The sequence below is a fragment of the Panulirus ornatus genome, chromosome 19, assembly GCF_036320965.1.
Source record: "Panulirus ornatus isolate Po-2019 chromosome 19, ASM3632096v1, whole genome shotgun sequence".
NCBI classification, from domain to species: Eukaryota; Metazoa; Arthropoda; class Malacostraca; order Decapoda; family Palinuridae; genus Panulirus; species Panulirus ornatus.
The window spans coordinates 13,516,967-13,542,520 of record NC_092242.1 but is presented as its reverse complement, the minus strand read 5'-3'; the positions used below and the strand labels follow the sequence as shown (position 1 = coordinate 13,542,520).

General features: G+C 38.2%; 1 protein-coding gene across 2 annotated transcripts in view; it reads left to right on the top strand.

Annotated features, from left to right (window-relative positions):
* Positions 1-25,554, top strand: part of LOC139755400 (furin-like protease 2) — a 551,049-nt gene that overhangs the window by 480,386 nt on the left and 45,109 nt on the right. For both annotated transcript variants that reach the window (XM_071673673.1, XM_071673674.1), the window contains exons 12-20: positions 1,884-2,042; positions 4,773-4,938; positions 5,710-5,925; positions 12,209-12,396; positions 13,506-13,653; positions 14,064-14,182; positions 19,412-19,558; positions 22,103-22,382; positions 24,755-24,954. In XM_071673673.1, the coding sequence (XP_071529774.1) occupies positions 1,884-2,042; positions 4,773-4,938; positions 5,710-5,925; positions 12,209-12,396; positions 13,506-13,653; positions 14,064-14,182; positions 19,412-19,558; positions 22,103-22,382; positions 24,755-24,954 (1,623 nt within the window). The remainder of the gene's footprint in view (positions 1-1,883; positions 2,043-4,772; positions 4,939-5,709; positions 5,926-12,208; positions 12,397-13,505; positions 13,654-14,063; positions 14,183-19,411; positions 19,559-22,102; positions 22,383-24,754; positions 24,955-25,554) is intronic.

Genomic DNA, 25,554 nt, shown 5'->3' with positions numbered 1-25,554 from the left:
TATTCTCCCTAAAATTTACTGATAGTCTCTCACCCCAACTCTCATTTGCCCTTTTTTTCACCTCTTGCACCTTTCTCTTGACCTCCTGTCTCTTTCTTTTATACTTCTCCCACTCAATTGCATTTTTTCCCTGCAAAAATCGTCCAAATGCCTCTCTCTTCTCTTTCACTAATACTCTTACTTCTTCATCCCACCACTCACTACCCTTTCTAAACAGCCCACCTCCCACTCTTCTCATGCCACAAGCATCTTTTGCGCAATCCATCACTGATTCCCTAAATACATCCCATTCCTCCCCCACTCCCCTTACTTCCATTGTTCTCACCTTTTTCCATTCTGTACATAGTCTCTCCTGATACTTCTTCACACAGGTCTCCTTCCCAAGCTCACTTACTCTCACCACCTTCTTCACCCCAACATTCACTCTTCTTTTCTGAAGGCATGTGTACGTGTAGGAAGAGAGGAAAGTGATTGGTTCTCAGTGAATGTAGGTTTGCGGCAGGGGTGTGTGATGTCTCCATGGTTGTTTAATTTGTTTATGGATGGGGTTGTTAGGGAGGTAAATGCAAGAGTCTTGGAAAGAGGGGCAAGTATGAAGTCTGTTGGGGATGAGAGAGCTTGGGAAGTGAGTCAGTTGTTGTTCGCTGATGATACAGCGCTGGTGGCGGATTCATGTGAGAAACTGCAGAAGCTGGTGACGGAGTTTGGTAAAGTGTGTGGAAGAAGAAAGTTAAGAGTAAATGTGAATAAGAGCAAGGTTATTAGGTACAGTAGGGTTGAGGGTCAAGTCAATTGGGAGGTGAGTTTGAATGGTGAAAAACTGGAGGAAGTGAAGTGTTTTAGATATCTTGGAGTGGATCTGTCAGCGGATGGAACCATGGAAGCGGAAGTGGATCATAGGGTGGGGGAGGGGGCGAAAATTTTGGGAGCCTTGAAAAATGTGTGGAAGTCGAGAACATTATCCGGAAAGCAAAAATGGGTATGTTTGAAGGAATAGTAGTTCCAACAATGTTGTATGGTTGCGAGGCGTGGGCTATGGATAGAGTGTGCGCAGGAGGATGGATGTGCTGGAAATGAGATGTTTGAGGACAATGTGTGGTGTGAGGTGGTTTGATCGAGTAAGTAACGTAAGGGTAAGAGAGATGTGTGGAAATAAAAAGAGCGTGGTTGAGAGAGCAGAAGAGGGTGTTTTAAATGGTTTGGGCACATGGAGAGAATGAGTGAGGAAAGATTGACCAAGAGGATATATGTGTCGGAGGTGGAGGGAACGAGGAGAAGAGGGAGACCAAATTGGAGGTGGAAAGATGGAGTGAAAAAGATTTTGTGTGATCGGGGCCTGAACATGCAGGAGGGTGAAAGGAGGGCAAGGAATAGAGTGAATTGGAGCGATGTGGTATACAGGGGTTGACGTGCTGTCAGTGGATTGAATCAAGGCATGTGAAGCGTCCGGGGTAAACCATGGAAAGCTGTGTAGGTATATATATTTGTGTGTGTGGACGTGTGTATGTACATGTGTATGGGGGGGGGTTGGGCCATTTCTTTCGTCTGTTTCCTTGCGCTACCTCGCAAACGCGGGAGACAGCGACAAAGTATTAAAAAAAAAAAAAAAAAAAAAAAAAAAATATATATATATATATATATATATATATATATTTATATATATATATATATATATATATATATGTGTGTATATCCTCACTTGGCCCCCTTCTCAGTTCCCTCTTTTGGAAAGTAAAAATGGGAGGGGAGGATAATGTATGCATGAATTTTTTAAACATACTTAAGAACTTCATTTCATATCTCAATGGGGTTTTTGGATTAATGAGATTATTTTTATTTAGTCAGAGATTCATAAATTTACTTGCTATATATTTATCTTACAGGTACATCATCTACCCTGTTATTTGAAAGGCCTCGGGATGTTTTCTCTGAAAAGTTTGATGACTGGCCATTTCTTTCGGTACATTTCTGGGGAGAAAAGGCAGCAGGAACCTGGCGACTTGTTGTCAAAAATGCTGGAACACGGCAGGTTCATCACCCTGGTGAGCTCATTGGTAGAAGTATTTGTTACATTTTTTTACATAAGAATATAATAGAAAGAAAAAAGATTCTGCTTACTCAGTACAGATACCAGGTAATTTTAGTAGTACATTTCCTGATGATGCTTGAGTAGGTTGTCAGGTCTCTACTGTCCAGGGAATTGCAGCTATTGTACAAGTGGTTTGTATCCCACAGATGGCCTTTTTCTTTTTTTCCCCCTACAGTGCAACTGAGCTTGTGGTTTCTTACATGTTTCTTACGTGTTGTGATTCTTTTACTTCCTTTGTACATTCTCATGAAAACAGCTACTGACTGCTTCACTTACTTTTTTATTTAAGCATCATGCCAAATTCTTCAGGTAATACTATAAGCATTGTTCTGGATATTCACTTCTTTGAAGATGTGAATATAGGTGGCTAGCATTTTGCCTGTGCCACTCCAGTTGAACTCTTGTAAAATCCAGTGTGGTGTTAGCTATTTCAGTGTGTAAGTTTTTTAAAATGTTAGTTCCCTTAAGTACAAAGAGAAAAATTTCCCCCCAAAATATTTTTCCCTAGGGAATGTCTCTGTCATATATTGGTGAAGAAAATACTTGGAAAAAGACAGTTGCTTTTCTCTATGTTGATGTGGGAGGGTGTGGCAGGGTTTGATTAATTCCTTGATCATAGCATGGATCTACTTTATTTATGTAAGTGTATTATTGGTTATCAAAGGTTTTGGTAATCTTGATGTGGCAAGTTACTTAAGCTTGTTTCATCTGATTTAACTCACAGTAATGGATTCTCTCTCACAAGCAAATGTTTAACCTCAGATGAGGTGAAGTGCTTTTCCTTCAATAGGATTGTTAATATATGGAACAATTTACCAGTTTGATTGGTTGAAAGCAGAGCTATTGATAGGATTAAGAATAGACTAAGTAAATATTTTGCTTCAAGCCTGCAGTGTACATTATTTGCACTCCTCAGTCACACTGACAATTTGCAAGTTATTCTCTTGATTGTCTGCATCCCTTCTAACTTTTATCCACTGCATGAATGACAAGCAGTAAAACCCCACCCTGTTGGTTGAGTACATTTTCAGCTGTGTCTTAAAAGTCAAAAAATGTAATTGTAAATGATGTTTCCCTCTGATATTCTTAGATCTAATCCATATTGCACATCCATTCAGTTTTCTTGTTACATATTTCTAGACACACTTCTGTTATCATTACCAAACTTCTTTTCCTCATTTCTCTTTTAGTTTTGATTTCTCCATTAGCCCTATGTTTGAAACACAAGAAGGAAAGCCGGATGATATATTTAGCATTGATAACATGGACTGCTGGCATTCTCTTAACAAACATACAAAATATCTCTCCCTGTCACACACAACACTTGATAACACTTGACTCATACAAGTCATTCTTCGTAACTCTAGATTTACTGTGGTGAGTGATTTGTGCAAACTCTGTGCTAGACTGGCCCTTTGCCAGTGGCAGTTAAGGGTGAAGCACTAAAGGCTAAGCAGCATCATTAGGGTTCACTAGTATTGGAGACTGTTGCCATGGCCACCCCCTTAAGAGAGGTCCTGAAGGGAACAAGTGTCAGAGATATAAATTGATAGAGAGACTTTTATCACACTAATCTGTGAGTTTCTGTAATGAACAGCTATTAAAGGACCCAATAGTCTGTTGCTGTTTGAATTCCATTGTATGATTGTTTTTTTCTCGGAGTGATTTTGTTCTACATACACCTGAGCATATTACACCCTATGTTGTATTGTATTAGGCAAGATATCACACATCTCCTACCTTTTTTTTTCATAACTTACATATTTGAAAACTTTTATGCTCATGATTTCCTTATTTACTTATCATTTCTGCAAACAAAACATAATTTATATGAATAGATGAAATTAATTACCTGATTTTCATTAAGACTAAAAACAATAATACAAGTAAATGTAGCTTTCCATTATGATTATACAGTTACTTTCTCTTTGAAAATTAGTGTGCCTTTATAGGGCAAGATTTTTGTTAGGTTACTGACATCAGTGGATGAGATGTAGAGTCTTGCATCAAATGGTAATTTTACCCATTAACATTTCACCAAGTTTTCCTTTCCTTAACTATTCTCCTAAGGTGAGACAGTATTGACTCCCAAGTCTGTGTCACACGCAGAATACTGCAGCAGATCTTTTGCTCGATACTAATCTTATTGAAACCTTTTTCACTGCTGCCTGTCTTCATCACTTTACATGTGCTCAGGTTAATAAACTTCATCAGCCATGTATCAGACCTTCTTTGGGTCTGTCAAGATCTCTGTGTGAGTTGATCCTTTTTATGTACTTGATGATCTTTGTGTCATTTATAAACATGTTCAAGACGGAGTCCATACCTTATAGCAATTCATTCACATAGCTCAAGACAGCTGTGCAGGATTTTTAGAGGCTGTTTAATGCTGATCTTTTATGTAAAATTGAAAATTGACTAATAACAGATGGTTAGAGAACAGACCAGTGATGCCCCCAAAGTTACATGCATGTTTAGTATTTTGTCCATGATCACATTCATCCATAGGTTATAGGTCATTAAGCAATTATTCTCTCTCTCTCTCTCTCTCTCTCTCTCTCTCTCTCTCTCTCTCTCTCTCTCTCTCTCTCTCTCAAGATGTTTAAAAAAAAAATTGTTGATTAGTACTCAGGAATCATGGAATAAATGAGGTTATTATTATGCCCTTTTTCATTTTGTGCAGGTGTACTTATCCAGTGGCAACTTATATTACATGGGACCAGAGAACGTCCAGGGCGTCTTCGCACAGAGCAGTCTTTGTCTTCCTTCTCCCAGCCTTTGCCCACCCAATCTGCCTCAGGATTACAATTTCCATCTCGTAACCCTCCTGGTGATTCATTCACTCATAGGTACAATTATTTAATCATTTATTCAGAATTAAGTCTGTAAACAAAGAAGCTTTTGCCCTATGTCTCTGTATTTCATTTGTATTGTTGTGTTTTTCTATCTTCCTTGATTTATTGTGTGTGCTTATTCCCTTTAGCATTAGATGTAGATATGAGGTGTAAGCTATGATTTGTCCTTGCTACTGTTATTACATTTATATTTTTCTTCTTTTAAATGTATTTTGTTTTCCATATTTTAGTAAACCTGCCTTGTACTTATCATAAAATTCATTTTATGATAAGTAAAATTTCAAAATTTTGCACATATGAAGAGGATGAGTTTGGAGAGGTAAACAGAAGAAGGATATATACATCAGAAATGAAAGAGACAAGGAAAAGGCATGACCAAATTGGAGGTGGAAGGATGGAGTGAAAAAGATTTGGTGTATTTAGGGCCTTGATATGCAGGAGGGTAAAAGGTATGCACAAGATAAAGGGAATTACTGTTAGGACTGAACCAGTACTTCATCATATACATTTAACAAATGAAAACTCATGCTTGAAAGGAGACATATGGGAACTTTACATTCCTTATGAGAGGCCATTGACTTAGAGGATGGGATGTTGCATTTACTCTATTTTTCCTCACTTGTTTTGGCCTTCATTTTTTCCAGATGATTTTTTATGTAGCTACCATGTTATCTTAATTTACCTTAGTTATCAGGTTGCAATGCAATGCAAATGTTACATATACATAGCAAATGCTTCAGTATTTCATGTGTTTATTTTTTATAGCATCCTTGACCAAATTCTGGCTGGGTCAAGTCCCAATGTCACATATGCTACACTTGATGGGGAGATTGTCTCTGGCCCCAACCACATACCAATACCTCAGGATGCCGACATAAGCAAATATATGGAGTCTGAAGTATGTCACAGTCAGTGTTCTGGTGGATGCTCAGGCCCAGGACCAGACAAATGCAGAGCTTGCTCTCATTATAGTTTAGAAGGGTAAGGATGTTTAATGTTCACATAGTATTACAAATTAAAGCCTGATTGAGTGTAAAAAGTACAGGTTTCCCTTTTCATTTGTGTTCACATTCACATGATAAATTTTTTGTTGACAAACCTTGCCATTTGCATTACATTCTCTCATGGTGATTTGCAATTCATCTACATGTACATTGAAATGCCATATATCTTTGGATACTAAATACACAAAATGAGTAAAATGATAAAGAGTTACCATACAGGATTTACAATAAAGACATGATACAAAAACATGATAAATGAATACCAATAATCGGTGCAGTTAATCCCTTCTGGTGTTGTTACTCCTTAGTCATTCACTTTGCTTGTTTTAAGTTTTTGTATATTTTTTTGGAAAAATTAAAAGTATTCACAAAAATATGTGCAACACAAAAGCTAAAATTCAGTAAATTGTAATGATAGATCTGTCAGTTGAAGAAGAAAAACACATGTAGTAACCAGTCTTAATTCTCATGAACTTTTGTACATGATGCTGCTAGTTAAAGAATAGAATATATAAATCTGAGTAACTGACATCACTGTGGGACATAATAATGGCTCTGTACACTTACTGAACCTCTTCTGTGTAGTAATCATATGAATATTTACTTCTGTTTTACATAGATTGCTCCGGTTTCACAAGATGCATTGTATTAAAATATCCATATTTTTCTCAATATTTCAAAGTTGAATTTATGATATATATCTTTCAAGGGAATAAACTGTATAAGATTTGTGTACTTCATGCTTAGGGATACATCCCTACGCTGCCATCTTTGATATTCTCTGAAAAATATGAGGTAAACAAGAATCTGTCCTACATCATCCATATTAAAATATTATCCATATTTTTCTCAAGAAAGCTGAGAATAAATGAGAATAAGAGCAAGGTTATTAGGTTCAGTAAGGTTGAGGGACAAATGAATTGGGAGATAAGTTTGAAGGGAGAAAAACTGGAGAAAGTGAAGTGGTTGAGATATCTGGGAGTGGATTTGGCAGTGGATGGAACATGGAAGTGGAAATGAGTCACAGGGTGGGGGAGGGAGTGAAGGTTCTGGGAGCGTTGAAGAATGTGAGGAAGGCGAGAATGTTATCTCGGAGAGCAAAAATGGGTACGTTTGAAGGAATAGTGGTTCCAACAATGTTATATTGTTGTGAGGCATGGGCTTTAGATAGGGTTGTGTAGAGGAGGGTGGAAGTGTTTGAAATGAGATGTATAAGGACAATATGGAAAAAGGTGAGAACAATGGAAGTAAGGGGAGTGGGGGAGGAATGGGATGTATTTAGGGGATCTGTGATGGATTGCGCAAAAGATGCTTGTGGCATGAGAAGAGTGAGAGATGGGTTGATTAGAAAGGGTAGTGAGTGGTGGGATGAAGAAGTAAGAGTATTAGTGAAAGAGAAGAGAGAGGCATTTGGACGATTTTTGCAGGGAAAAAATGCAATTGAGTGGGAGAAGTATAAAAGAAAGAGACAGGAGGTCAAGAGAAAGGTGCAAGAGGTGAAAAAAAGGGCAAATGAGAGTTGGGGTGAGAGAGTATCATTAAATTTTAGGGAGAATAAAAAGATGTTCTGGAAGGAGGTAAATAAAGTGCGTAAGACAAGGGAGCAAATGGGAACTTCAGTGAAGGGCGCAAATGGGGAGGTGATAACAAGTAGTGGTGATGTGAGAAGGAGATGGAGTGAGTATTTTGAAGGTTTGTTGAATGTGTTTGATGACAGAGTGGCAGATATAGGGTGTTTTGGTCGAGGTGGTGTGCAAAGTGAGAGGGTTAGGGAAAATGATTTGGTAAACAGAGAAGAGGTAGTAAAAGCTTTGCGGAAGATGAAAGCCGGCAAGGCAGCAGGTTTGGATGGTATTGCAGTGGAATTTATTAAAAAAGGGGGTGACTGTATTGTTGACTGGTTGGTAAGGTTATTTAATGTATGTATGACTCATGGTGAGGTGCCTGAGGATTGGCGGAATGCGTGCATAGTGCCATTGTACAAAGGCAAAGGGGATAAGAGTGAGTGCTCAAATTACAGAGGTATAAGTTTGTTGAGTATTCCTGGTAAATTATATGGGAGGGTATTGATTGAGAGGGTGAAGGCATGTACAGAGCATCAGATTGGGGAAGAGCAGTGTGGTTTCAGAAGTGGTAGAGGATGTGTGGATCAGGTGTTTGCTTTGAAGAATGTATGTGAGAAATACTTAGAAAAGCAAATGGATTTGTATGTAGCATTTATGGATCTGGAGAAGGCATATGATAGAGTTGATAGAGATGCTCTGTGGAAGGTATTAAGAATATATGGTGTGGGAGGAAAGTTGTTAGAAGCAGTGAAAAGTTTTTATCGAGGATGTAAGGCATGTGTACGTGTAGGAAGAGAGGAAAGTGATTGGTTCTCAGTGAATGTAGGTTTGCGGCAGGGGTGTGTGATGTCTCCATGGTTGTTTAATTTGTTTATGGATGGGGTTGTTATGGAGGTGAATGCAAGAGTTTTGGAAAGAGGGGCAAGTATGAAGTCTGTTGGGGATGAGAGAGCTTGGGAAGTGAGTCAGTTGTTGTTCGCTGATGATACAGCGCTGGTGGCTGATTCATGTGAGAAACTGCAGAAGCTGGTGACTGAGTTTGGTAAAGTGTGTGAAAGAAGAAAGTTAAGAGTTAATGTGAATAAGAGCAAGGTTATTAGGTACAGTAGGGTTGAGGGTCAAGTCAATTGGGAGGTGAGTTTGAATGGAGAAAAACTGGAGGAAGTGAAGTGTTTTAGATATCTGGGAGTGGATCTGGCAGCGGATGGAACCATGGAAGCGGAAGTGGATCATAGGGTGGGGGAGGGGGCGAAAATTCTGGGAGCCTTGAAGAATGTGTGGAAGTCGAGAACATTATCTCGGAAAGCAAAAATGGGTATGTTTGAAGGAATAGTGGTTCCAACAATGTTGTATGGTTGCGAGGCGTGGGCTATGGATAGAGTGGTGCGCAGGAGGATGGATGTGCTGGAAATGAGATGTTTGAGGAGAATGTGTGGTGTGAGGTGGTTTGATCAAGTAAGTAACGTAAGGGTAAGAGAGATGTGTGGAAATAAAAAGAGCGTGGTTGAGAGAGCAGAAGAGGGTGTTTTGAAATGGTTTGGGCACATGGAGAGAATGAGTGAGGAAAGATTGACCAAGAGGATATATATGTCGGAGGTGGAGGGAACGAGGAGAAGAGGGAGACCAAATTGGAGGTGGAAAGATGGAGTGAAGAAGATTTTGTGTGATCGGGGCCTGAACATGCAGGAGGGTGAAAGGAGGGCAAGGAATAGAGTGAATTGGAGCGATGTGGTATACCGGGGTTGACGTGCTGTCAGTGGATTGAATCAGGGCATGTGAAGCATCTGGGGTAAACCATGGAAAGCTGTGTAGGTATGTATATTTGCATGTGTGGACGTATGTATATACATGTGTATGGGGGTGGGTTGGGCCATTTCTTTCGTCTGTTTCCTTGCGCTACCTCGCAAACGTGGGAGACAGCAACAAAGCAAAAAAAAAAAAAAAAAAAAAAAAAAGAAATGTGGTGTGAGGTGGTTTGATCGAGTAAGTAATGAAAGGGTAAGAGAGATGTGTGGTAATAAAAAGAGTGTGGTTGAGAGACCAGAAGAGGGTGTATTGAAATGGTTTGGTTACATGGAGAGAATGAGTGAGGAAAGATTGACAAAGAGGATATATGTGTCAGAGGTGGAGGGAAAGAGAAGTGAGAGACCAAATTGGAGGTGGAAGGATGGAGTGAAAAAGATTTTGAGTGATTGGGGCTTAAACATACAGGAAGGTGAAAGGCGTGCAAGGAATAGAGTGAATTGGAACGATGTGGCATAATGGGGTCGACGTGCTGTCAATGGATCGAACCAGGGCATGTGAAGCATCTGGGGTAAACCATGGAAAGTTTTGTGGGGCCTGGATGTGGAAAGGGAGCTGTGGTTTCAGTGCATTACACGTGACAGCTAGAGACTGAGTGTGAATGAATGTGGCCTTTGTTGCATTTTCCTTGCGTTACCTCGCACACATGCAGGGGGAGGGGGGTGCCATATCATGTGTGGTGGGGTGGCGGCGGGAATGGATGAAGGCAGCATGTATGAATATGTACACATGTATATATGTATATGTCTGTGTATGTATACATTGAAATGTATAGGTATGTTTATGCGCATGTGGGCGTTTATGTATATACATGTGTATGTGGGTGGGTTGGGCCATTCTTTCATCTGTTTCCTTGGCCTTGCTAATGTGGGAGACAGTGACAAAGTATGTATAATAAGATTATTTAAAGAATATATTTTTCTCAATATTTTAAGTTGAATTTATGATGTATAACCTTAAGTGAATAAACTGTATAAGATTTGAGTACTCCATGGTTAAGTGAAACATCCTTATGAGGCCATCTTTGAGCATCTCTGAAAAATATTAGGTAAACAAGAGTCTGTCCTATATCATCTATGTTTCTTTTCAAACTATGAAAGAAACTCTTTTGGAGTTGTCTGTTTTACTAAGGAGACTTGATTAAGAGTATAAAAGTGTGATTGCAGTCATTATTTTTTCATTTAACAGTCATTAGATATGTCATTTTGCCTTCCTTTTACCCATAACCCATATTTATTAATCACTTAATACCTTACCATTTACTGAGTTTCCATAAAACATAACCCTCATGAATGGCAAGGGAAACCTGTGTAAAATGGTATATTAATAAATGTGCATTCTGTGTATTTATACTCTCAGTACCTATCACAACAGTTCTAATAGAACTGGTAACTTAAAACTAATTTATGCCAACTGGTTACGATTACCCGTGATTCCCCACTGATATTCTCCCGTCTAAAATTTTGTTTAGATTTTCTACAATTTCCTTAGAGTGGCAGGAGTACCTTGATCCCAAGAGATTTTTATTTTAGTCCTGAAAAATTAAGTTATAAGTGATGGTGATGGTTACTATCAATCTATCTATATATCTCTGATGCCATTTCCCTTTAAAAACTCCCTCAAGTGTGTTTGTGTGTTTTATGATATATCGAAGCATCAGTAGTAAATGCAAGTAAAATTAAAGTATGATGTCTGAAAGGAAACAGAGTGAAAGTATTGAATTTGTAAAACCATATAGAGTGAATGAAGAAAGTGTACTAGATTGTGCTTTGGATATGGAGGGAGAAAGACTGGAAGAGGTGAAAGAATGAAGTATTTAGGAGGTGTCTTGAGTAAGTATGGTGATAAGGAAGGAGAGACAAGGGAGAGAGCAGTACAGGGTAGAATAGTCATTGGGTACCCTTAATAGATTAGTGAAGGGTAGAGGTGTAAGTATGGAGGGGAAGAGAGGATTGAGGGACAGCATAGTCCTCCCAACCCTGACCTTTGTAGCCAGAACATGAATATGGAATGAGGCACAGAGGTATTTGAGAGGAGCATGTGGAGTGACTAGATGGAATGAAGAAAGAAATGAAGGTCTGTATGAGAGATGTGATATGGCAGGGGATGTAAAGGGAATGAATTGTGGAGTGCTAGTGGGTGAAACAATGCTTTGAGATAGTTTGGTCATTTGGAAAGAATGCAAGATTAACAGTTTACATAGAGTGTATGATAGTACTTTAAATTAAAGGTTGTTGTGAGAAGACCAACTATGACATGAGCAAACAGAGTGGAGGAATACTGGAGGGAAAGAAGTGGTGGAATAATGCTTGGGATAAGTAGAGACCCTTTTGCCATGGCCACCCCATGATGGGAGTTCCTGGAGGGAACTTGCATCAGAGATATAGGTAGAGAGACTTATTTCAATAAGTTTTTATTGATAGAGAGACCTATTTCAATAAGTTTTTATTGATAGAGAGATCTATTTCAATAAGTTTTTATTAAATCTTATCAGTATTTTGTTATGAGTGTAGTTCTGTGTATGAGTGATAAGCAAAATTGTTTCAAGTATAGTATACTGTAAGAGTAATCCATGCATGAGTTGCACTGAAAAATGTTTGGTCTGGAACTTAACTCTCCCGTATGACATGAGTGTCAGTGGTGTGACTTATGTCGGATTTGAGTTGTGGCAGATGGTTAGGAACGTATCCCCATCTTAAGTTGAAGCCTCCTTTATGTGTTTCCATAGTACTTGACTAGCTTTTAGAGTGAATACCATGAAATCTCAGGATCTAAATAATTCAAACAGAATTTCATACAGATTTTTCAGATTTTACATATTTTAGTAAATGGATTTAAATCTGAAAGTGAGAAAGAATTGATAATCAACTTTTGATTTTAACCAATTAACAGAGAGTGTGTAGAAAGCTGCCCAGAGGGAACCTATGAATCAGAGGATCGGGACTGCTTAGGATGCCATTCATCATGTGCCATGTGCAGTGGCCCAGCACAAAACCAATGTTTGGCTTGTCGCACAGGGTTCCTCTATGTTCTTCATCTGGGTCTTTGTATTGACAGCTGTCCTCGAGGATATTATGCAGGTGAAAATGCTTCATATGCACAACACTGTTCAATAGAAATCTGCTTAATGTTTTGGAGCCTGTTAGTTGAACCACAATATGACATTAGATTACTTAGTGAAAGTGACTTCTTTTTCTCAAATAACCACTCAGTATGGCATCTTGATATATTTTGTGATGTATAAGGACAAAAACACCTTAGTTTTCTTTCCTTAAAGAGAGGGAGTGGGGGAGGGGAATTCTCTACTCCTGTCTCATTAATTTCCAAAAGAGGAATTAGGAGCACAGTAAGGATTTTTCCTTTGAGACTGAATCATCTGATGCTGAGGCTGCTTTGTTGAGGTAGGAAATGCCAAACAAGGATGAAAAATATGTAGAAAGATCTGAATATGAAAATTAAATCAGACTGTTATCACACATTATATAAGAATGTTTACTCTTAGCTTAGACAATTTGGATAGTACCTCATTTTCCATTCAGACAATGATTTTTATTTTATCTTTCAGCTTACTAAAGATCTTTTGATTGAATTGCATCATGCAAAATTATTGCTATTTTTTTCTTGTGTGTAACCCTTTTATTTAAGAAGGAACTGTAGACTGGAAGTAAGCTTTTATCTGGTATGTAGGTATACTTAGTCTGTTTTTCAGATTCAGCAAATTTCAGTGATTCCTCATTGATTTTCTAAACTGGAAGGATCACTTGCATTACGGTCAGGGCACCCTTTGGTAATGATTTTGTAGAGCATAGGTTTAGGATCATGTAATATATTGAAAAAAGGCCCAGACCCTTGAATATAGACACATACAGAGGCAAGGGATGTTTTGAATATACCTTGGCAGTGTTCCTTCTTTCATTGTGCCTTCTTTCATTTTTAACTGCTCACCTTGTCATTGAGTAAGGCTTTCTGCACTCTGTTGAATGCCTTTTTAGCATAGCATAATCTCATGATAGAAGCCTATGTTCTATACACTCTTCATTTGATAAAATATTTGGTTGATAGTTTTATGGTATTAGATTATGTTTTCTGTAGTGTCTTAGGGTCAAGAACAGTGTATTTATCATATTTTGAGTTTCATTTATTTTCAGATCAAATCAGTGATCGTTATTCACAGTGTTTTTGTTTTCAGTAAATGGTACTTGTCTTCACTGTGGTAGTCACTGTACTGAGTGCACAAGCCCAGATCAGTGCATAAGTTGTGATCATCATCTGCTTCTGACCAATGGCTCTTGTCTCACTAACTGTCCTGAGGGCTTTTTTGAGATGGAGGACAATAGGTAAGCCACTGGATTATTTCTCCAACATTGTTTATTGATATTTGATTTACTTTTTTGTATTGGCTAAATATATACAACTGAAAATACATGAAAATATATGTGAAATACTTTATCACTTGAGAGTATGGTCTGCTATAGACGTATGTTTTAAATGTATTAACCTTATGTGTACTTGAAAGAAAAAATTTAAATCTCATTGGTTTAATTAGGAATCTTCCAATAAGAGAAAAATGGACATAATTGAAAGTGCAAAGCTGCCATATATCAGCTCATCTTCATGAGGTTTCATGTTTATAAACAAATACAATGCTCAAAGCCATTGCCTTTATCTGGTATGTAGTGCCTAAAAACTCTTTGCATATTTGCAAGAGCTATGGTACAGAGCAGTTCATGTGATAATGAATTTACAGGTGTGGCTCATGTTATCCACAATGCAAGACTTGTGTAGGAGGCAGCAGTTCCAGTTGTGCATCATGTCGATCTAACTCCTTCCTTCATAATGGGAAGTGTGTATACCGCTGCCCCAAAGGTATGTTTAGTTTCAAATCATGTTATATACTAAACACAGCAGCTGTTTGTTTTACCACTTCCAGGTTTTATGGTTAAGGTTACTTGTATAATTTGATATTTACATTGGAATGCTTTACTTACATAGATTTTTTATACATAGATACATATACCTAATAACCTCTTAACCCTCATGAGGTAGCTCTAGAAACAGATGATGAACAGTTTCACTTGCACACATCCAGTCTCCAGCTGTAATGCTTAATGTCCCTAAACCAGAGTCTTTTACTTTTAGTCAGACTATACAAACTACTCCATGACCACTTCATATGCCATGGTTTAGCCCATTAGAAGCTCATTACTCCCCAACTCCCATGTACTAAATCATTCCAGAATTATCAGGGCCTGATACCCCATCCTTCCATGTCCTTTTCAGCCAATTTTCTTTATATTCTCTGCATATATCCAAACCAAATATACACATTATGGTCAACCCTTTAAGTTGAATTATGCTAACTACTCTCTTTGGTAGTTTCATTTTTAACATGGTTGCCTACTTCATTCTTCATATTGTTCTTAGGCTTCTGATTTCCAGCACAACCACACTTCTTTCCTTCTCATTTTTGGCCCAATACTTTGCATCCTCACAACGTTCATGACTACTGTATCTTCAAAGATACTCCACTTAGCTCATATTGATACTAATCCTTCCTTTTAAACTCACATTATTGTGCCCAAGACCTTATATCTTGGGCATATACATGGAGAATGTACACAAAAGTTAAGATAAAACTGATTATCCTTATGTGCCTCATATTGGCAGTTAAGTAAGATATATGATGGTGGAGAGAAACATTATAATTCAACAAGCAAAACATGTGTTGAATGCAGCACACTGTCCCTGCCATTCTAGCAAAATCTCGTTGTAGGTTCTCATAGGTATATAGGTAAGTGGTCTGCCCACTGTTTCATGTTCAGCTGTTATGCTTCCATCCCTTCCATCCACTAACATGTCTTTGCCCAAGTATGTGAAGAACCCCACTTCCTGCAGGTCCTCCCCATATAGAATTACACTTAGGCTCTTCTATCACGACCCCTTGCTGCACTAGCCTCTGGAGTTTGTCACCAAGGTTTTGTCTTCTACAAATAGTAACTGATTTACCTCCAATGTCCCTACCTCTATCATACTGCAGACCCACCCATTGCTCCAGTACCCTTGCCAATACCTCCTGAACCATTGCATCCTTAAATAAAGAGTACAGTCATTGTGACACTACATATCAATGATATAGACGCACCATAATTAAAAACCAGTTACTCTCTGCCCTTCCTTATTGACCACGTGTTTTAACTTCTTGGTAAGAACTGACGGCTTATGATAACTTTCTGCTTAATCCTTTTACCTGTCGCTTCTCCCATACAGCATCTCTTTCTGTTGTGTCATACACTTTCATTTGATCTGAAAATACAAGCCTTTCTCTCTTCAGTAATTTCTATCACACATTTATTTAAAGAAATTACTTGGTCCACACACCTACCTCTCCTAATACCACTTTACTCCTCTCTAGTCAGCTGATCTTTACATGATACCACCCTCTCTTATGAGTTGTGCTCAACAGACTTGTGTAATTTGAGCGTTTATCTTTTTACCCATTTACCTTTGTATGAGGGCACCATACATATGGGCCAGATGTTCATCACAGTCAGACTAAACCCACAACATCATCTCCCTCTTTCTTGTGAGGTCCAACAATGATACTATCTCCTGATACTTTACCACATGTCAGCTTGCTTCCTTTCTTTTAACTGTCCCATTTAGCTTGACTCTCTCACTTTGTATCTCTTCTCTTCCCAAAAATACCACATTTGCCACCCTGTAACCTAACATTCAACCATCCTACATAGTAGCAATTCCTATCAGTTTTACATCTTTTTCTGTTTCCAGGTTTCTCCCTCATGTCCTTTGATGTCTCCTTACATTATTCCTTCCAAGCCATTTTCTTCTTCTCCCAGAAGTTCATTAATACTTTCTCTTCCCATCTCTCATTTGCCTCATTTTTTTTGGCTATTGTACCTTACATGTGACATTCTACCAATTTCTTTTATATTTCTCTCAGAAACTTTTCTGTTTCCAGTTTCTCCCTCATGTCCTTTGATGTCTCCTTACATTATTCCTTCCAAGCCATTTTCTTCTTCTCCCAGAAGTTCATTAATACTTTCTCTTCCCATCTCTCATTTGCCTCATTTTTTTTGGCTATTGTACCTTACATGTGACATTCTACCAATTTCTTTTATATTTCTCTCAGAAACTTTCACTCCTTCCCTGCACACAGCATCCATACACCTTACCTTTTCTGTATCACTAGTGATTTGACATCCTCATTCTACCGCTCTTTACCATTTTTTCTTACATCAGTATTTCACCTTCTGCGTGCCACATATAACACCCACACACACTTAAGCACTTCTTTCATGAAGATAGTATACTCCCATATATACACTGACTGCAGATGCTTTTTTGCTTGTCCTTCGATGTGGGGGGAACTGCAGATTATGAAATAAATGTTTCAGCTGCAATATCATCAGCACTCTCTTATAGTGCAATTAGGTCCACTAAAATTACAAGCAGGACGTACAACACGAGAAGCAAAAGGTTCCTTGGTCTAACAGCTTATGTATGCCGTGACAGTGTATCTTTTCCCCTTTGCTTCCACTTCTTTTCACTTGTTTACATTGTTTAGCCTCTTTCATCTTTTGAGAGCAGCCTTTCACATTATGCAGCACATTAGTATTATAAGGCCTTGTAATGATGACTATTACTGCAAAAATTATGGCTCGAAAGAACAGTAGTGTCATAACACTATGAGTATGTTTACAAGGTGAGTGAAACTGTGGCAGCAAAGTTGTTGCTCACTTATTGATGAAACCCTGAGACTTTAACCAAGATGCTGATTGTTTGTTGACTGAGATAGGCTGTGGGCTACTCTTTTTAACTGACCCTGGTGCTTATCTGATCTTGTTTTGAAGGCTCTCATGCTAAAGCCTATACACCCTGCTTGGCAAGTAGGTTAAACAAAATGGCATGCAGTCTTTAGAATGAAAAAAGTTAACTGGTCCTAAAAGAGTTCACAGATACACATCTAAAATCAGTTTTGGGATAAAACTTGCATTAATTTTTGTGAAGGGTTTCTCAGATCTTAAAGTCATTTCTACCTGATATGGCAGCCTGAAATAAATCACCTCCTTATTAACTGTGGCATTACATTGTTTAAGTTAGTATTTATTGCTCAGAAATTCATTTACAAGGTTATCAGATGTGGTGACTCTGTCTCATTGTGAAAATAGATAAACTTAGGTAACAGAAGAAAAGTTCTGTGTGGGTTAGGCTGAAAGGAACTTTAGAAAACTGATACTTAGACTCTAAAAAGTTGGTGTACAGAAGATCAGTAAACTGGAGGTTACTATTGGATATCTTCAACTAGCATTTAAGTCAGTCATAGACTGAATTCACCTCCTAACTCACCAGTAAGAGAACATTCTTAGATATGCAACATTCTTCTAAGTTGGTATGATTTTAAGATTACAGGTTGAACCTCTTTAATCCAATAACATTGGGACCTGGCCATTACAGAGCCAAAGAAAATTTCGAAAAACAGAAATAGACCCCTTAGGGAACCCCCTATGTAAATATATACCTGACCCCTAGTCTTGACAGCACATTCCACATACATGTTGTTGTATTATTAAAGGTAGAACAAAGCTTAAAACAGAAAATAATGCAACCATTAATGCTTCCATACAAGGTTTTTATTGTTACATCAGATTACATCAGAAGCCCCACCAGATGGAGACTCCGCAATATCTTAGGTAAGGGTTTTCCATGGCATACGATGCCGACATATGGCAGATTTTTCAGCATTATACACTTGTTCTGAGGCCAAGTTTTCCACTACTGCTAACTTTGTAGATTTATCCACAAAATTTGTTGCAGCTTTGTGACAAGTAGTATATGTAACGTACAACCATAGGCTGGTAGTTGGCATTGGTTGACTCTTGTTACTGTTGTTGTTTTATTGTTATCGTCAAGGCAGCCAACCCACGCTGCATCAGTCCCAGCCAGGCAGCTGGCTCATACACTCTTTCTCACCCTGTACATATTGCTGTTGGCTGTTTAATAGAGAATTGGATATTTTATTGATTCTTTTAACATTACCGTATACTACAAGCTTCCATATCAGCACTACACTTTTCACTGCACACACTATGTATTGAAATCCCATGTCTCCACTTAAACTTGTGAAGCCATCCTTTCGAATGTTCATAGTCATAGTTTAGCTTTTGTTCTCTATGAAAAACTTAGCCCCCGCTCGATAAGAATCTCTCCAGAAATGCTTACAACTTCATTATGTGGGAGCTTAAACCACTTTATAAGTGCACTGTCCAGTTCTGTACTCCTGGCACCTTTCAAAGTTTTCTGAAACTTTAAAGTTTTCTGGCTTTCATTTTTAGCTAAACACTGAGTATAAGAAATTAACAGGACTGTTCATTAGGTTGTCTGCAGTGTAAACAGATTTTGGTGCCTTAGCGCTGCTAACAATGCCCTTCCCCTGTTGGCAGATCCACAGTGTACATGGTAGCAGATTCAAAACATGCCAGACCATGGGAGTTGTTGGATTAGAATGGTACAACTTGTACTTGAAATTTGAAATTTTCATGAGGATTGTTGTTCTGATGATACTCTAAGAATATTAGTCACTTTATGTTGAAATACTAACACTCCAGAATAGATAACATGTTTTCAGTACTTCTAAACACAGGATAAGTTTTGATAATGCATTTTTTTTTTTTTAGATATTTTCATGTCTTTTACTCTATATCTTTTATAATTATCCCTGGGGAAAGGGGAGAAAGAATACTTCCCACGTATTCCCTGCGTGTTGTAGAAGGCGACTAAAAGGGGAGGGAGCGGGGGTCTGGAAATCTTCCCCTCTCATCTTTTAATTTTCCAAAAGAAGGAACAGAGAAGGGGGCCAGGTAAGGATATTCCCTCAAAGGGCTAGTCCTCTATCCTTAATGCTACCTTGTTAATGCAGGAAATGGCGAATAGTATGAAAGAAAGAAAGATATCTGCATTTTTCACGTTTTATATTTTATTGTTCTTTGTGAGTGTATTATACAGTAGTAATTGTTTTCCAGAATAAAGAAATCATATAAATTTTTAAGTGAATCATTTAAGTTTGTTTATTTCTAGGTACTTATGGTGAACAGGAGACACATGAGTGCTTGGTGTGTCCAACAGGATGTGCTTCATGTAATGGGGAGTTTTGCAACTCCTGTATTGAAGGCTGGAGAATGAAAGCAGGTCGATGTGTGGCACGCCCTAACCGCTGCAATATTAGTAAGTACTTTGGTGTACAAAGGAGGTGAATTTGTATTATTTTGCAGCCAGAAATGAGATCGTCTAGGGTAGGATACCTAAGCTTTTCACAAAGAAGGTCATATACAAATCTTCAGTGATTCAGATAAAGCCTACATGCTGTGATTTTGGGACTCCTGCTGAGCACAATCAGCCAGTGTTCCCACTCTGTACCACACAAAGATAATGGCAAAGTTGTGCACTTTTCTAATCTAGCTATTTATTGCCAGTGTTGAGAAATACTTTCTCATAACTAGTTGATTTACCACTTTTCCCATATCCTGTCCACAGTCCACATGAAATTTTTCAGAAGGCCAGATCAAAATGTATTGCTTGCCAGATTTGGCCTACAAGCTATGGTTTAGTGACTCCTGGCCAAGGGTAATTACAGAAAACTGCCACATGAAATAGATATTGAGTTAGTAAACTAACCTAACATCTCACTGATGTGGGAAATGGTAAACAGGTTTGAAAGAAAGAATAGTAATAATAATATTAGTAAAGATGATGAAGACAATAATGAGTAATGATAATAATAATGATTAATAATATTGATAATAATAATGATATATTTTTATTATTATTTTTTTTCTATTATACATAATCACTGTCTCCAGCATCAGCGAAGAATGGCCCATCCCCTCATATATACATATATATACTTAAACACCCACATACACACATATACATACATATACACATTGACATGTACATACACATATGAAGACATTACATACATACACACATACATATTCATACTTGCCTGCCTTCATCCATTCATGTTGCTACCCTGCCCCACAGGAAAACAGCATTGCTTTCCCCTGCCTCAGTGAGGTAGCGCTAGGAATACAGATGAAAAAGCCACATTCATTTATACTCAATCTCTAGCTGTCATGTGTAATGCACCGAAACCACAGCTTCCTATGCACATCCAGGCCCCACAGAACTTTCCATGGTTTACCCCAGACGCTTCACATACCCTTGTTCAATCCATTGACAGCACGTTGACCCCAGTATACCGAATTGTTCCAGTTCACTCTATTCCTTGCACACCTCTTACCCTCCTGTATGTTCAGGCCCAGTCACTCAATATCTTTTTCACTCCACCCTTCCACCTCCAATTTGGTCTCCTGTTTCACCTTGTTCACTCCACCTTTGACACACACATATCTTTTTTGTCAATCTTTCCTCACTCATTCTCTCCATATGTCCAAACCATTTCAACACACCCTCTTCTGCTCTCTCAACCACACTCTTTTTATTTCCACACATCTCTCATACCCTTACATTACTTACTCAGTCAAACCACCTCACACCACATATTGTTCTCAAACATTTCTTTTCCAATACATCCACCCTCCTCCATACATTCCTGTCTATAGCCCATGCCTTGCAAACATAAAACATTGTCGGAACTGCTATTCCTTCAAACATACCCATTTTTGCTCTCTGAGATAAGGTTCTCTCCTTCCACACATTCTTCATTGCTCCCAGAACCTTCACCCCCTCCCCCACCCTGTGGCTCACTTCCGCTTCCATGGTTCCATCCGTTGCTAAGTTCTTTCCCAGACATCTAAAACACTTCACTTCCTCCAATTTTTCTCTTTTCAAAATTACATCCCAATTAACTCCTCCCTCAACCCTACTGAACCCAATAACCTTGATCATATTCACATTTACTCTCAACTTTCTCCTTTCACACATTTTTCCAAACTCAGTCATATTATACTTTGTCGGTTTCCTGCATCAGCGAGGTAGTGCCAGGAAACAGACGAAGAATGGCCCATCCACTCATGTACACATATATATACACAAATGCACATATGCATACATATACACATCAACATATACATACATATATGTGCATGTACACAGAGATATACATGTACATTTACATGCTTGCCTTCATCCATTCCTTTCGCTACCCCACCCCACAGGAAGCAGCATCGTTATCCCCTGCTTCAGCGAGGTAGTGCCAGGAAAACGGACAAAAAGGCCACTTTCGTTCACACAATCTCTTGTTGTCATGTTTAATGCACTGAAACCACAGCTCCCAATCCACATTCAGGCCCGACTGACCTTTCCATGGTTTAAAGATGTTAATGATAATGATTATTATGATAATGATAATATTAGTGATGGTAATAATAATAATAATAATACATATCGTCCCAGGGTATAGGTTAGAAAGAATGCTACCTGGGTATCTCTTGTATGTTGTAGATGATTAAGAGGAGCTGGAGTGGGTGGCTTGAAATCTTTCCATCTTTTCTTATTTTACTTTTCAAAAGAAGGAATAGAGGAAGGTGTCAAGTGAGGACATTTTTCCTTAAGGGCTCACCCATCAATTTTTCATGCTCCCTCTGTGGTGGGCAATGGAAAACAGGTAAGGAAAAGAAAAAAAGTTGATTTGATGGTCAGTCCAGCCAGTTTTGAATTGTTTTTGGTTCATAATACTTATTTTTGCATTAAGATTCATTGCTAGTCAGATAAAGATTTTCCTAAAAGTCAAAATTATTTTTCCAGATGAATTTGCTGCTTCTAATGGTGCTTGCCGTCCCTGCCATTCATCATGCTTCTCTTGTATTGGATCCAGCGAATCTCATTGTCTTCAGTGTGTACAGAATCGCTTTTTGTTCGATTCTAAATGTGTTGAAGCATGTCCTGATAAACATTATCCTTCACAAGGACAGTGTTTACCATGCCCTCATGGCTGTAGTACTTGCACGTCATATACATCATGCAGTATGTGCTCTCAACATTTTTATCTTCATAACAACCAGTGTGTTGCCACATGCCCACATGGGTAAGTACATTTGTTGGTATTCCTCTGTGATTTGATGCTTAACTTTGTATAACTGTACTTTGAAATGATGAAAAAGAATTGTAAATATCATAGATATTAGAATGGAAAATGCATCCAGTATAAATTTACAAGAATTTTACAATATATTATATTTTTATTATGTTATGGTATATCATGTAGATTAGATGTGTGCTTGTTCCTGATACTACCTTGCTAAAGCAGGAAAAGCAAATGTTTATGAAAAGAATATATATACATACATTGCATTGTAGAAGATCAGTCTTTTACACTGGAATTTGAAACAAGCTATGATACTATAATAATTTCTACTTGCACATTTTGTGTATCTATCTTTTATCATTGCTAGTACACTGGGATGGATCAAGTACACTCAGTCTCAGCAACATCACTCATGCCACCTACCCACTCCACTCACTTTTTTATCCATCCACCTACGTCCAGTGTGTTAAAAGTGAAACATGAACTCTGCACATAAAAGCATATCATACTTTTTCACATTACACTCTTCAGTGATTGGTCAAGTTCTCCATTTATACCACTTAATATCCAAAATGCTTTTAATAGATTCAGTCTTTAGCCATTCCACAAACACCATTATCTGAAATATCTGTAGCCCAAATCAAATTTTTCTCTACATTTGTCAGTCTCTTCTGTGGTCTGTCTCTTCTGCCTACACCTTTTACCATACTAAAGTATACTTTCTTGACCATTTTGCACAAAGTTGAAAAATTAAAGCTTCTCCTCCCTCATTTTATTAAACTTTTAGTGCTGGAAGAGTCAATGTTCATATAATCTTTCTAAACATGATTTAAAGAGAATTGGTTTAGTTCTTAGTGTCCATCTTAGAAAATTTGGATGTGCTGTAATAGAGGATAACTGACTGTGGAAAGAAATTATCACATAGTGCCATCTCAACAGCCATACAGGCTCATATGTTGGCCTTGAAATATAGGCACAAAACTCTTTAGAAGTTGTCTAGGTAGCATGAATATGTTAGAGTAGTAATGGGGTTAACCAGCCTATCATCTGCCCTATGTTCTACGTGGCCATATTATCTGAAAGGGCTTTCATCCAAGTGCCTTTGCAGTGGTTTCTTCACATCACATTTCCTTCTGACATATACATTCTTTATTCTTTCTGTTATAATTCCATCTATTCTGCACAAGTTATCCATCTCCACTGCTCATATCTTTACTTATCCTGAATTATATAAACATGGGTATCACATCCATGCATAGATTTCAAGTATGTATTCCTTCATGCAGTACTCTTATGCACTGTTCACAGATTTTTTCTGATCATTAGTCCTCTCACGGCACCTCCAATAGCCCTCCCTTTCATGACTCTGCTATCAGCTTAAGCTTTTCCACTACCAGTCACATTGAATGTAGTTTCTGTATATCTGAACACAAAATCAATTTTCATTTCTTTACCATACAAACATATATAGCATTATGATCTTTCATTCCTTTAGAAAATAAGCATCATACTTTTATTGACCTTAACTTTTAGTATCCATAACCTGCTTATTAAAGTAGCCCACCATTCAGCTCAGCTTTTCATTCAGTATATCTAATAACAGAGTATCGTCTGCATACAGTAACTGGGACAGTTTCTGCTCTGTTCTTCCATTATTAGATATTGCGCTACAGTCCTCTCACTTTTCTCTCATCTTGCGTAAGGCTCCATCCATAAAAACTTTGAATAACCATGATAATGTTATGCAGCCTAGCTGCATCCTCTGTTTATATCAAACCACTCACTCATTCTACCACATACTCTCATACAAGCATTACTATCATTGTAAAAGATCCAAGGCATGCAGAAATCTTCCATTTTCCCCTACAGTCAGAACTTTCATGAAAGTTTTCCTGTTCTCTGTACCATAAGCTTTTTCTGTATTCATGATTACTGCAGATATCTTTTTTCTCAAAAACTTTCTCTGCTACTTGTCTAAGTGCACGCCCACTTCTCTTCCTAAACTTACCATACAATCCAAAGACAGGGAACTGCAGTCCTACCTTACATCTTGCCAGCTACTCAAAGGAGACATTCCTCTGTAATTTGTAAAATTATTTTAACTCGCCTTTCTTTCATACAATTGAACAGTTACTCTCTTCAACTAGTCATCACACTGCACTGAAATTGCATGCAACACATATAATTCTTTAGCTTAAAGAAAATGTACCTAAATCCTGTATTTTGTGGCTTGTCCACTTTTCACATGGAATTTGTTGCACTGTTAGGATTCTGCTTCTGTCATGAATACACCTTTTAAGAATATAGTTCCTCATGTATAAAGTTGTATGTATGGAGAAGAGAATTTCTGAAATCCATTATATTTTTCTCAGGTTTTTCAATGATCGAGGCATCTGTTCTCCATGTGAAGAGGCTTGTAAGACGTGCTATGGGCCTAGAAGCGACCAATGTGCCTCTTGTTTCAATAACTCCTTCTTGTTAAGTTCATCCTGCCATAGCACATGTCCACCTTCCCATTACCCAGAAGGGAGTGAATGCCTTCCTTGTTACCATAACTGCCGAACATGCAGAGGTAAGTACCCAGTGTTTTTTTTATCATTCTTAACATAAACATCATTTAATGTATCTCAGAATAATTGATTATTCAACAAGTCTGTATCTAGCACTTGGTTTCCAAGAACTTCTCACTCTAAAGTAGTCGGCATTTTCCTGCTACTGGAAGTAGCACAACTTTGGGCTCTAGGAGCCTTTAGAAGGGTCCTAGGTAACACCAGGTCCTGTCTATCACTACCTATGTCTCTATTTTTATCTCTGATGCCTGTTCCCACGTAGAACTCCCTCAAGGGGGTGGTCACAAGAATAGGATCTCCAAACTGATTTCCTCCAGAGCCACTGATTAGCCTCTACTGCTTCACCTTTAACTGGCCACTGACAGATGGCAACTTTAGCACAGTGTTTGCAGAGGCTACTACCAAATGTTCCTACTGACGATGTCTGCCTAATGCTCCTGCCCAACATTCCTACCCACTATTTCTAATTCATTTTTCTGCCTAATGTTCCTGCCTACCACATCTGTCTATTGCTCCTACCATTTTGCCTAATGGTAGAGCAGGAAAACCTGGAGTTACTAAGAATGAGGTGTGTTAGTTGCATGTTGTCAGATGTTATGTAT